Source organism: Alosa alosa, chromosome 23, assembly GCF_017589495.1.
Source record: "Alosa alosa isolate M-15738 ecotype Scorff River chromosome 23, AALO_Geno_1.1, whole genome shotgun sequence".
Taxonomy (NCBI): domain Eukaryota; kingdom Metazoa; phylum Chordata; class Actinopteri; order Clupeiformes; family Clupeidae; genus Alosa; species Alosa alosa.
This window is the reverse complement of record NC_063211.1, coordinates 28,714,543-28,727,042: the sequence shown is the minus strand read 5'-3', so window position 1 is coordinate 28,727,042 and position 12,500 is coordinate 28,714,543. Positions and strand designations below refer to the sequence as shown.

General features: G+C 48.0%; 1 protein-coding gene across 1 annotated transcript in view; it reads left to right on the top strand.

The window, feature by feature from the left end:
• LOC125288179 (bromodomain adjacent to zinc finger domain protein 2B-like) overlaps positions 1 to 12,500 on the top strand; it is a 97,677-nt gene that overhangs the window by 57,665 nt on the left and 27,512 nt on the right. Inside the window, 11 exon segments of the mRNA XM_048234320.1 lie at positions 3,003 to 3,158; positions 4,507 to 4,724; positions 5,173 to 5,379; positions 5,670 to 5,904; positions 5,907 to 6,157; positions 7,733 to 8,495; positions 8,787 to 9,098; positions 10,274 to 10,334; positions 10,802 to 10,910; positions 11,372 to 11,473; positions 12,420 to 12,500. The exon segment at positions 12,420 to 12,500 is cut by the window's right edge and continues 166 nt beyond it. Coding sequence (XP_048090277.1) covers positions 3,003 to 3,158; positions 4,507 to 4,724; positions 5,173 to 5,379; positions 5,670 to 5,904; positions 5,907 to 6,157; positions 7,733 to 8,495; positions 8,787 to 9,098; positions 10,274 to 10,334; positions 10,802 to 10,910; positions 11,372 to 11,473; positions 12,420 to 12,500 — 2,495 coding nt within the window.

Sequence of the window (12,500 nt, the reverse complement as noted above, 5' to 3'; positions counted from 1 at the left end):
TTGTTCTTCAGTCTTTTTGTCGGAGCTTGTATATCGCAAATATTTCAAACAAATACTCAGGTGTTCAGGCAGACACACACACACACACACACACACACACACACACACACACACACACACACACACACACACACACACACACACACACACACACACACACACACACACACACACACACACACACACACATTCACTCTTAGTGCTATAAGTGCTTTTTTCCTGTGATTTTTGTGCCTATTTGAAGTGGCAGCAGGCAGACTTGAGGGAGTGACACAGCTGCACGGAGGACAGCAGAAACACACGATAATTATGTTGCCGTGTGATACAGGCACTTTTTTCCCTCTAGTGGTGGTGGGGGTGTTTGAGTTTGTGTGTGTGTGTGGGGGGATGTAATGTGTGGTGTGTGTGTGTGTGTGTGTGTGTCCCTGTGTTTTTATACACTAGTGTGGATACAGTATGTGTGTGGTTTACTTTTTATGCTTGTGTGTGTGAGTGTGTGTGTGTGTGTGTTTCTTGCTGCCAGGAAGAGCTCGTTGAGACGCTCCCCCTGTGTAAAAGTCACAAACGAGAGGCAGCTTCATCAAAATGTGTTTCCTGTTGGAATTAAATTAGCCTCGCGTGGCTGAGTTATTCTGTTGTTTGTGTGTTTTTTTTTTTGTGTGTGTGTGTGTGTGTGTGTGTGTGTGTGTGTGTGTGTGTGTTCATCTATCACAGGCCATCTCAGGAGGCCTCTCAAACATCTGATTTCCCAGTGTGGGAACCAGATTTGACTATTTATAGGGCTGAGCTGCGAGTTGCCAACAAAATATCTCACACAAACTGAATTCCGCTGTAGATAATTTAGCGTCACTGGAGTTATTATGATCTTTGTCAGAGACAGAGTTGTGCCAGACAGTAGCAGCACAGAGGAAACGCTCTGTCAGATATCTTAGTCCTCCAGTAATCATGGAGACGTTTGCTTTGATGTGGAGAGCCCACTCTGCTAGTGGTTCTGTTTGATATTGTTAGTGTGTGCAGTGTGTACATGAGCACACGTAACCCCAGCTACATGCTGCGCTTTCAACATGGCATCTTTACTTTCTGAGCTCAGTTGGAATGAAGGCTTTTGCCTTTCAGTAGCTGCTATTAAGGCTATAGACATATATATTTCCCTATATAATATATAATATACACCTATATATACAGTGTTTCCCCTAGAAATTTTTCCAGCAGCGGTGCTATTACTTGGGGGCGATTTTATTATTTTATTTTTTTATATCATACCTTCGTGTTTCTTTTGTGGACATTTTCAGCTTTCTTTTACATTATTGGTTAAAAATGATAGAAGAAAAATGAAATGGCACAACCCAGAAAAAGATTATTTACAATTTATTTAAATTTGTCTTAATGGCAAAGGCCACACCCAATCTCTGAGCACTTAATTTTTTCTGGGCTTTTCAAAGAACATCTCTAAGGCTCTTTGGTAATTGAATTGAATTGTTGGGGGCCATTAATGCTGACACGCATGCACGTGCCAGATGCTCTCCTTGTAGTCTATTTCTCAGTCCCAAAACAACAAACCCGCATTATAAAAAGTAAATACTCACTTTTCTTCTACATCACTCCCACAGTTACCATACAACTCACTCACAATTAACTTCGAAAAGGACCTAGGCTACTTGATTGAAGTCTTAACCGTTCGATCTCACCCGTCAAGAGAAGCGGCTTAAGTTATGAGAACACGTCTTTCTGATAAGAGAATGTAGGCTCCTATGTCTAATGCATAAGCGTGAAAAGGTCTGTTTGTGATAGCCTATTATAGCTAAGTGGACAGAATTTAGGCTATCACGATATGCCAACATATGCTCATATTTCCTTTAACTATCAGAAAGTTTAAACAGGCCTAGACTGTGTTCGCCTAGCTTTCCCATGCAAACATTACATGTAGCCCCTACGCTAGCGTTACAAGTCTAGGCTACAATTAGCGTTAAGACCATACACCTTGTAGCACATTGGTTTACTCTATTGCATTACTTACGTTTTAATAATTTGTCGTTGAATGTTGATGGAGGCTCATCTTTGGGAAATCAGCTCTCTGGATAAAATTGTCAGCGGAGACAAGAGTTCTCAGAGTTAGCTGACACGGGACAATAAATCCAATCAGCAGAAAGAACCATCACAACAGTAGGCTAAATCGCAACAAACTTTTTCCCCATGTTAAATTCATTTCGGTAATCATGAATTGGTTTCTTTTATTTGATGTAGGCTAGGAGAGGAGGATGCATGTTTCACATTAGTGTCAATGTGTCAAAGCAGGCTTTGGATCAGAGGAATTGCTCAAGCTTAACATATGGCATAGGCTACAAAAGCGAATTCACGGCATACAAACAGCCGTGATGAAATATAACTAATATCATTTTTATTGTCACCAGGCCTATAAGTAGGCTATTTATTGTGTAACCTACAAGTGAGCGATGACACCATAGGCTACACTGTGGTGAACAAGACCCCATCAGTCGGATAGCTAAACAATGTAACCCGTGTTCAGAACATAGGCTAGCCAAATGGGCTGCAGACTTGTCTTTGGGCTTGTAATCACCTGACACATCATGCCGCATATATGTCCTGAATAATGAGAGGCTAAAGCGGATTTGATGCACTTAACTTACTCAAGACTTTCAGAAAACAATTTCAAGATGGCGTTGGCGTTGTGCTTTTACAGTGTGTTAAGTGAATTGATATTATGTTGCAGCGGCGCTGAAAATCCAGCGGCTTCTTGCCGCTGTTAAATACACTGTAGGGGAAACACTGATATATATTCCTGCCTTCCATGGATAATTTGTTTGATCATATTTTTTTCTGTATGGAGTTTGTCATTTGTGTCCACAGAGTCATATTTTATTAGTGCACAGATAGTAGTATTGTAATGTCCAGACACAGCATACAGGCCTGTAAGTGCAGCAGTTTGGCCATTGGACTGGGTTTGCTGTAAATGAGACTGTAATGCTCTCTCTCTCCTCCAGAGTGGTGGAGAGCCACGGAGGCCCACGGCCACACGCCGGCTGCCTTCTTCCCCCCCTTCCTGGGCCTGCCGCACCTCTTCGCCCCTCCTCTGCAGAACCATGAGGCCAGTCCCTACCAGTCCCGCACACCCAGCAAGAGCAGCCGGACCCCCAAGGGTGAGAGCCCCCACTGCCACCGCACTACTCCAGCCGTCCTACTGCACTCCTGGCTCTCTGTGACTGCTTTCAGCACATGCTGGCCTTACTCTCTCTCCACATCTGTCTTTTCCGCCTTTGTCTCTTTTGTATGTATGTTTGTGTGTATTTTTCTGCAAGTAAGTGCTATTTGTGAGTATATATCTAAATGTGTTGTGTACAGTATGTAGGTCTACAGTATGGGTGTGCGTTTGTTCCACGTGGCAATTCCCACTATAGACCACTGCACTACATGTGAAACCAACACAAAAGACAAAGAACCTTTCTCTCTCTCTATCTCTCTCTCTCTCTCTCTCTCTCTCTCTCTCTCTCTCTCCCTCAGTAAGCTCATTAAATGTGTCAACCTCATGGACAGTGTTGGTAAACAGACGCTGAGCAACTGTTGCCTATTACTCTACAGTAACTGTGTGTGTGTGTATGTGTATGTGTGCACATTAGTAAGCATGTGTGTGTATCGTATGTGCATATGTGTATTTGTATAATGTGGGGACCGCACCACTGTTCTACATAGTGGATGCTAATGATATAGCATCTGTTTCTGGCTGCGTCATGCATAATATTCAACAGGCCCATGAATAATTCACCAGATTTAAAAACTCAGGTCTGTTACTGGCGAACAATTTCGCTCCTATTAAACACAGTCCAAGACATTTACAGTGCAGTGTGTGTGTGTGTGTGTGTGTGTGTGTGTGTGTGTGTGTGTGTGTGTGTGTGTGTGTGTGTGTGTGTGTGTGTGTGTGTGTGTGTGTTGGGGGGGATGGTAGTCCTCTGTAAGACAGTAATTCAGAGATTACTGTCTGCTTCTTGTGCTTTAAACACAGAGGGGGAATCTAAAGGGGTGTCATAGCTTTCATGTGGGCAGGCACTATAGCTTTGAAATAAATCAGCTTTGTGACTCGGCGGCTGATTCTGGCACCCTTCAACACACCACTGTTTCTTTTCATCTCGTAAATGTCACATTTATTCTCCCAATACATATCCGGCACATAATCCTCATTCAGCTGCCATGTAGAACTCCGTAATGACACCACTGCATCTGATCTCATCATAGACCATCACAATACACAATATTGGTGTTTTTGTCTCGACTGAGTTTTCAGCACCTCTTTAACTGAGGTCAGGTGAGGCGATTGTCACAAACTTGCTCATGGAGTGTTGAAGGAAAAACACAGGACTGATTTCCATAGCAGGAACCACATGAAAGGACACTAACGTGTTGCTTCAGGTGTTGCGCCTCTGAAGATGACGTGGATGCGACACATGAGGTGTGTGTTATGTAACTGGCAGCCGGTCTCCTTACTGCCCGCAGGTGTGAATGGCGCGGTCAACGGCAGTGTGGTCTCATCCTCCTCGGGCCCAGGCAAAGGGAGCATCAGCATCACCCCATCCTCAGCGGCTCAGGGGCCCCTGGACCAGGCCCGGGCCCCCGGCTCCAAACCCTGCGACCACAAGAGCAGCCTCCACAACAGCAGCGCAGCTACAGCAGAGTTGCTGGACAAGAGCAGCGGGCAGAAGCCCAAAGAGAAGGTGAGTTGGAGGAGTCCTATGCCTGAGCTCTTCCCCTCTTCCCACTGTGGACTTTGATGGACCACCACAATGCAGTAATGGTGTTCTTGACTTAGCAAATGATTTTCCAGCGCTTCCTTAACTAAGGTTAGGTGTGAGGGCCGTTGCAAACTTCCTAAACACATGCAGGATTATAGTGTGCTCGGGGCTGTCAAATTTATATGGAAATTGGGGAAGTGTGTAAAATGATTATAAAAATACAATGTACTGTAGCTCAGCTGGCCAAAGGGATGAATATTGCCAAGCTGCAAGTTAGATGGTATACTACACTGTTCCCTATACTACACTGTTCCCTATACTACACTGTTCCCCATACTGCACTGTTCCCCATACTGCACTGTATTGTGATTGGAGGCCTTGTCTTGGGCTGTGAAGTTGAGTTTGAGTTTGTGCTGCTCTGGTGTTGCAGAAGCTGCGTAAAAAGGCTGGCACAGGCTCAGCCGTGAGTGACAGCGAATCGGGCTCCTCGGACAGTGACCTCGATGGTGTGAGCAGCAGCGACCTTGATGACCTGGGTGAGGAAGATGAGGATGACGATGAAGAGGACGATGATGACCAGAGCAAAGAGAGCGATGAGTCAGACTATGAGAAAGAGAGGCAGAAGAAGAAGGCAAAGGTGAACTTGATGGTGTTTTGTTCTTGTTTATTGAATTGATCCCTGTGTCTTCAGACAGCTGATAGATGAATCACTTTTAACATTTGTATACCTCCTATGTATAATCAGTCTGTTTATTTGGAACTGATCAGATTAGGATCTCAGAGCTGGATCTGTAAAGATGTTAGTCCTAGCATCTTCAAATGTAAAGTTGAACAGTCACTTTGGTTCTTAGAGCTGTATCTGTGAAGCTGTTTAGATGATTCTGCTTGCCTGATGAATGACCAATTCTACTGTTATTCTGCCTTTAGCTACTAACCCCTACCTCTGGGCTGAAGAAAGACAAATCCAAATCTTCCAAAGCCCTGGATCCCCCCACACTGCTCCCCTCCTCCCCCCCTCTGCCCCTCCCCCCAGCCCACACCAGTGTGATCCAGGCCATAGGGCTGGCGGCCAGCACTAAGCCCCTAGCCCTGGTGGCCCACCCGAGGGGTTTTGGTGAAGGCTCCCCAAACAACAACGGCCGCCACTGGCCGCCTCACTGTCCTCCTCAGCAAAGCCTCGGCCCTCGTCTCCGCAGCACGCTCCGCTCTCACTCTGCTCGTCGCCCAAGCCGCTCTCAGTGCCCTCTCCGCCGCGGCCCATGCCCCACTCCTCGTCCCCAAAGCCGCCCTCCCTCTCACCCTCACCGCTGCCCCCAGTAAGGGCCAAGCCACAAAACCCCTCGCTGGAGGCCACCGCCAGCCGGAAGCTTCTGGAAGCATCGCTGGCTCACCTCACCCAGTTCCGCTTCAAACAGGTAGGATCAGCAGTGACTGAGCTGACTTGACTGTGTGTGTGTGTGTGTGTGTGTGTATGTGTGTGTGTGTGTGTGTGATTATTTAAATATGTGTGGGGAATTGTGGGCTTGTGTGATTGTGTTTATATGTCTAGGCGACTTCATGTGTGTGTGTTTGTCAGTGCATTAGGCATTAGGATTTTGTGTGTGTGTGTGTGTGTGTGTGTGTGTGACTAGGCCTGTAGTTCTGTGCGGTTTGAGGGGAGAAAAAAAGCAAAATAAAGGGTTTATAAAGGTTTTAAATGTAACGCCACATTTAGTTTGAGAGCTGTTAAAAAGGAGCCTCTCGCCACTGTTTCCACCCAAACAGCCACCATTCTTTCCACTTAAGCTGCGTTTTTAGCCTATTCATATTCACCATCTGTCTCTTTTTATTGACTCCATTTTCTGCAAAGGTCACAATGCAAGAGAGGAAGGGACAGAGGAAGAGAGAGAAAGAGGGACAGAGAAAGAGAGAGAGAGGAGGAGAGAGAGAAACCCTCCTTCTCTTATCTAAGGTTGATAGAGTTCCCTGCTGTGTACCCTGCATTGCTAAATGAAAGTGACAATGCCATCAGCTTTATTGGAATTACTTGTGCAAAGCTGACAAGCAATTAACTCACAACTTCTTACAAAGACACTTTCTTTGTTTTCCTTTTCTTTTTTCTCCTTTTCCTTTTTTCTCTTTTTTTTTTAAATCTGAGGACCAACTCGAGCTCTTCTCTTCTTTAGCTCCCCTCTCTCTAGCTGTGAAATTAATGCTAGGATTTTGTGAATTAAAAAAAAAAAACAAGCTTCATTTGAGCTTGGAGTTGTTTTAATAGAATTATAGAATAGTTCAATTATGGATGTATTTGGAGAGGCCTCCGTGCTCTCTCTGTAACTGTACAGTCTGGCTGTAAGCATGAATATATTCAAATGTGTCAGACTATTGACCTGGAACAAGGTCTCTCTGTGTTTTTGTATCTGCATATGTGTGCCATGTGTCCCTTTGTGTGTGTGTGTGTGTGTGTGTGTGGTTGTGTGTGTGTGTGTGTGTGTGTGTGTGTGTGTGTGTGTGTGTGTGTGTGTGTGTGTGTGTGTGTGTGCAGGCGTCTGTCTGGATGATAAGCCTGTGAGTTCAAAACCCTACATGTTGCCTTGCCATAATTCAGCAGTGCATGTGAAGCGCAGTATTAGGACTTTTTAGCCCTCTCTCCCTCCCTCCTTCTTGCTCTTCCTCCCTTTATCCCTCCTTTTTCTCTTTCAGGGCACACAATCAATCCTCTTTTCAGTGCATTTGACTCAACACAATGCCCTAAATGATTTCTTCTGCTGGGCAGCCATTGTTTCCCAGACTGGGTGATTAAGACACAATGAGACTGTGTGTGTGTGTGTGTGTGTGTGTGTGTATGAGTGTGTGAGAGATAGAGTGTGAGGGCATTGTGCTTTATAGCACTTCCACCACCAACAATGATGCAGGGCGACAGCCGGTGCAATTACGTGATTCTCTGGCTGTGTCCTCTCCCCCACCTCCTCTGTCTGTCTCTCTCCCTCTCTCTCTTTTCTCTGTTCTAGTCTTTTCTGTCTCAGGAGCAGGCCTTCCCTCTCCCCCTGAAAAGGCAGTCAGGCTCCTCCAAGAGCAGTCGGAGGTCGGGGGTCCACTCCTCATCACCATCGCCTTCCTCCTCTTCCTCCTCCACCTCCTCCTCGCTCCCCCCTCCCAAACTCACCCCTGAAGCCACCAGCGCTCGCACCAAGCCCCCTCCAGAGGTCCCGGGCCTCCTACTGCCCCCCAGCCTGCTGGGCCTGCACCCGCCTAACGGGGTCATCCAGCACCCCCCCACCCAGGACGCCCCCCTGGCCCTCACCACCAAGCCCCGCACCCCCAGCAGCCAGCAGGGGGCCTCTCCGTACGCCCCCTCTCCCGCCTCCGACACCTCCCTGCCAGTTAACCTCAGCACAGGAAGCGGGCGCACCCAGCCACCCCCAGCTACCCTGTCCTCCTCCTCCTCCTCCTCCTCGGCCGCAGCCGTAGGGACCCTCCAGAGTAGCACCCCTCTGGCGACCCCTGCGGCCCCCAGCGAGGGGGGTCGAGCCCGGGGGCCACGCAAGAGCAAGACCCCCAAAGCACTGGGGACCTGGAAGGGCAGCAGTCAGAACCACCTGGCCCAGTCACTGGTGGACCTGTTCCAGCACGGGGCGAAGGCCGAGGGGGGCGAGCCAGCGGCTGCCAGCAGCAAGGACTCGGACGACTCTGGGGACGATGATGACGACGAGGACGACGACTTGTTGGACGAAGAGGACGAGGATGAGGAGGATTCTGAAGACAGCCTCTCAGGTAAGACTGACACCTACTCATGCGCTCCATCTCCCCACATCGGACATGAGCCCGAGGGCAAGACATGCTTACCAGCTGTTTCCATTTTTCAAAGCAATGAAGGGATGTTAATAAAATAAATGTAAAAAAAATATATGATTATAAACTAAGATGAGTTTTTAGAGATTAGTCAATAGCTGGAGTGCATCTTTAAATATTCTGATATATATATATATATATTATATTCTCACTGTTCTCATCACTGCGTCTATGCATCTCCTCCTCCACCTCGCTGTGCTGTCTGGCTCTCAGAGTCGGACAGCAACTCTGACGGCGATGTGAACGGCTCGGAGAAGAAGAAGAAGAAGAGCAGTGGGAGTGGCAGCAGTGACGCGGCGCCGGCCGCCATGGGCTCCCTGGAGGGGGAGAAGACCCCGCTCAAGCTGACCACCAAACACCGCGCCTCGTCCTCCGCCAATCACAGCCTCTCCGACTGCTCGCCACTCAACCTGCAGGTCATCAAGCCCACCGGCGTGACCACTCCCACCATTGTGACCAGCGCGGGCGCTCTGACCTATCACAGCTCTCCGTCCTCTTCCTACTCCGTGGGGAGCACGCCCCCAGGTATGGAAAGGGTTTGGGGATCACCTGCAACAAGGGGCTGATGAGGCAAATGCACTGACAACAACAAGTGCAAGGACGCAGGGGAACATGTTTAGTAAGCACATGCTGAATGTGACTGTGTTTTGTGTGTGTTTGTGTGTGTGTGTGTGTGTGTGTGTGTGTGCGTGTGCTTGTGTGTGCGTGTGTGTGTGTGTGCGTGTGTGCGCATGTCAGGTATGCTGCAGTGTCATCTCCTGTGGTGCCTGGTGTGCACCTGCTGGGAGATGAAAGGGAGGGTTGATTGGGTTGGCATTGAGGGGAGGTCGTTCCTCTACCTGTGACTCTCCTTTACCTTTTTGCTCTCTCTCTCCCCCCTCTCTCTCTCTCTCTCTATCCCCTGCTTTTCTCTGCGTTGTTCTTCATGTATCATCAAATTCAATTATCTTTTCTTCTCCATATACCCTGCCTGGTAACCTTTCCAAGTTTCTTTTTCCTTCCCTGTCATTTTTTTTTGTTCTTTCTGTTCCTGAATCATCCTCTTTTTTGCCCTCTGTCTCTGTCTCTTTTTCATCTTTCCATTATTCTCTCCTCTCTCTCTCTCTTTCACCATCCCTCCATCTCTCTGGTCATGCCACGAGTGAGTCCCAGTGGTGTGTGTGTGTGTGCATGGGTGAGTCCCAGTGGTGTGTGTGTGCAGGCGGCTCTGACCAGCATTAGAGGGCAGTCATGGTGAGAAGAGGGCCTTTACATGCTTTAAGGGGAGCCAGAAAGCTCTGGGTCACTGGGGTTAGCCACAGGAGCAAATCAAGAGGGTTGCATTTTGTGTGTGCATGTGCGTGTGTTTCGACTGTGTATTTATTTTACGTTAGGAGATTGAGGGATATTTTGTTGGTTGATGAGGGTTATATATGTGCATGAGTGTGTGCGAGTGTGCATTTGTGTGTGTGTATGTGTGACTGCCTGTTTATGCTGTGAGGCTTTGTGTGTGTGTGTGTGTGTGTGTGTGTGTGTGACTGTGTGTGTGTGACTGTGTATTTATTGTATGTTGGGGGATGTTTTGTAGTATGATACTCGTTGTATGTGTGCATAAGTGTGTACGAGTTTGCTTTTTGTGTGTGTGTGTATGTGGCTGGTTATGCTGTGTGTTCCTGTGAGGCTGTGTGTGTGTGTGAGTAACCAGCTTGTGTTCCCTGTAGGCTCTGCAAAGAGGAAGAGGGTGATTAGTGAGGAGGAGCTGCGAATTCCTCTTGAGATGGGGTATGTTTTCACACACACACACACACACACACACACACACACACACACACACACACACACACACACAGATGAAGGGGTAGACAAATGCACACACACACACATTCTCCCTCTTTCTCTTCAGGCCATGGGCCTGCAGCTTGTGTTCTCTAACTGCTGTTTAATGATCAGTCTGCATTTGATTGGCACTCTCAAGGCCATGAATTTTCGCCTCTGGGTTTGAAGGATTCTTCGGCGCTATTTTCTGCCTCTCTGCAGCGAGGAGCCGTGCTCGTTACTAAATGGCCTGACATTCTCTCCATATCAGTATTATTAACCTCACAAGTGCCAGCTCCATGCAATAAGACCGAGCTGGCGGCTACTGTTGATGGACATAGCGAACACAAGGAAAGAAAAGAAAAGAAAATTCCCCACCTCTGTCAGACTAACCTCTTTTCTCTCCCCACCTCACTCGCTCCTTTAAACCTCAGCTGGCAGCGAGAGACACGGATCAAGATGGCAGGGGGTCGTCTCCAGGGCGACGTGGCGTACTACGCACCCTGTGGCAAACGGCTGCGCCAGTACCCTGACGTGGTGAAGGTAAACCCTCCTGACTTTGTTCTATGTTTTTTTTTTTTTTGCTCACCCCTTGTTAATGGCTTGCACAGCCCCCTACCCCCATCCCCATCCCCCACCCCACCTGCCACCAAACCCCCACTCTCACCCACCCCTCACCCAACTCACTCCCACTTCCACCCCCCCCACCACCTCCACTGCTTTATTCAGAATACTTCCCCAACCTCACTATCCTAGTGCAAAACCCTGTAACATTGGTTAGACTAATTGGGTAGAGACAGAGCCTTGTAGCGTGTAAGCTGGCACAGTAGGCCACTTTGCTAATAGCAGTGTACTTGGTATTCAGTGTGCAGTGTGCAGTATGCAGTAGTGACCAGTGCTGTCAGCTTTTGCCCACCGCTTTAAGGTTGCTTTCACGTGTCCTACTTTGGAAGCCGCTCTCTGATCGCCTGTTCTCACCAACACCATTATTCTCTCTTCTGTAGTATCTATCCAGAAATGGAATAGCTGACATCACACGAGATAATTTTAGCTTCAGTGCAAAAATAAGGGTTGGTGACTTCTATGAAGCCAGAGATGGACCCCAGGTGACTGTTTTTCATCTCTTATTTATTTTCCACTCATGCCCTCTATCAGTCTATCCATCGCTCTCTCTCTCTCGCTCTCTCTCTCTCTCTTCTCTTCCTGTGCTCTCCATCTTCCTGTATAAGTCTCTCTTTCTCTCTCTCTATCTCTCTCTCTCTCTCCTTCATCTAGAGTCAGTTGGGCATATTGTGGGTATTGACTGAGAGACAGTTAGCTTCTGGTCCCCTGTTCCAGTCTAATGAATGAATGCACATGTAATAATCAGTTCCCATTACTTCCACAGGTTGTTTGTCAACGCCTTGCCTGTTTTTTTTTTCATATTTGCTGCCATCTATTCAGGCAGATAAGAGTAGAGCAGACAGAAGCAGGCTCAGAGATTAGCATCAGCACAACACACTTCAGCTCAGCCGCCTGCTTTCTTTTTCAGGCTGCAGATTGATTTTTTCCATCTCTCTCTCTCTCTCTCTCTCCTTCTCTTTATTTCTGTCATCTCTCTCTCTCTCTCTGTCCCTCTCTTTCTATCTATCTCACTATCTCTCTGTGATAACAGTTGAAGTGAGGGATGAGGTCAGAGAGGAGCAAAGAGAAGAGACAGAAGTGACTCATTAAAGGAGCACGTGGGTTTGGAGGCGAGGGAGGGGAATGGCAGTCTCTCAGCTCTGAGCAGCACTAGTGAGCAAAGACACACCTAGCATGTTGGAACAGAGGGGGCCGTCGAAGACGGGCAGCAATGCAGACAGAAGCATGGACAGACAAAGCAGGGCTGCAGTGAGACAGACTCCTCCGAGAGACAGACAGAAATACAGGCCACTCTATAGACAGCTGGAGGTTGAATAGAGATGAAGACGGACTGATAGGGGGACTTTGTTCTTTAAGGCCATCTAACGTGCCACCTTCCCTCCTCACCCTCTCTCTCCACACCCCAACACCCCACCTTGCCCTCTGCAGGGTCTGCAGTGGTGCCTGCTGAAGGACGAGGAGGTCATCCCTCGCCTGCTGGCCATGGAGGGTCGGCGTGGGCGTCCCCCC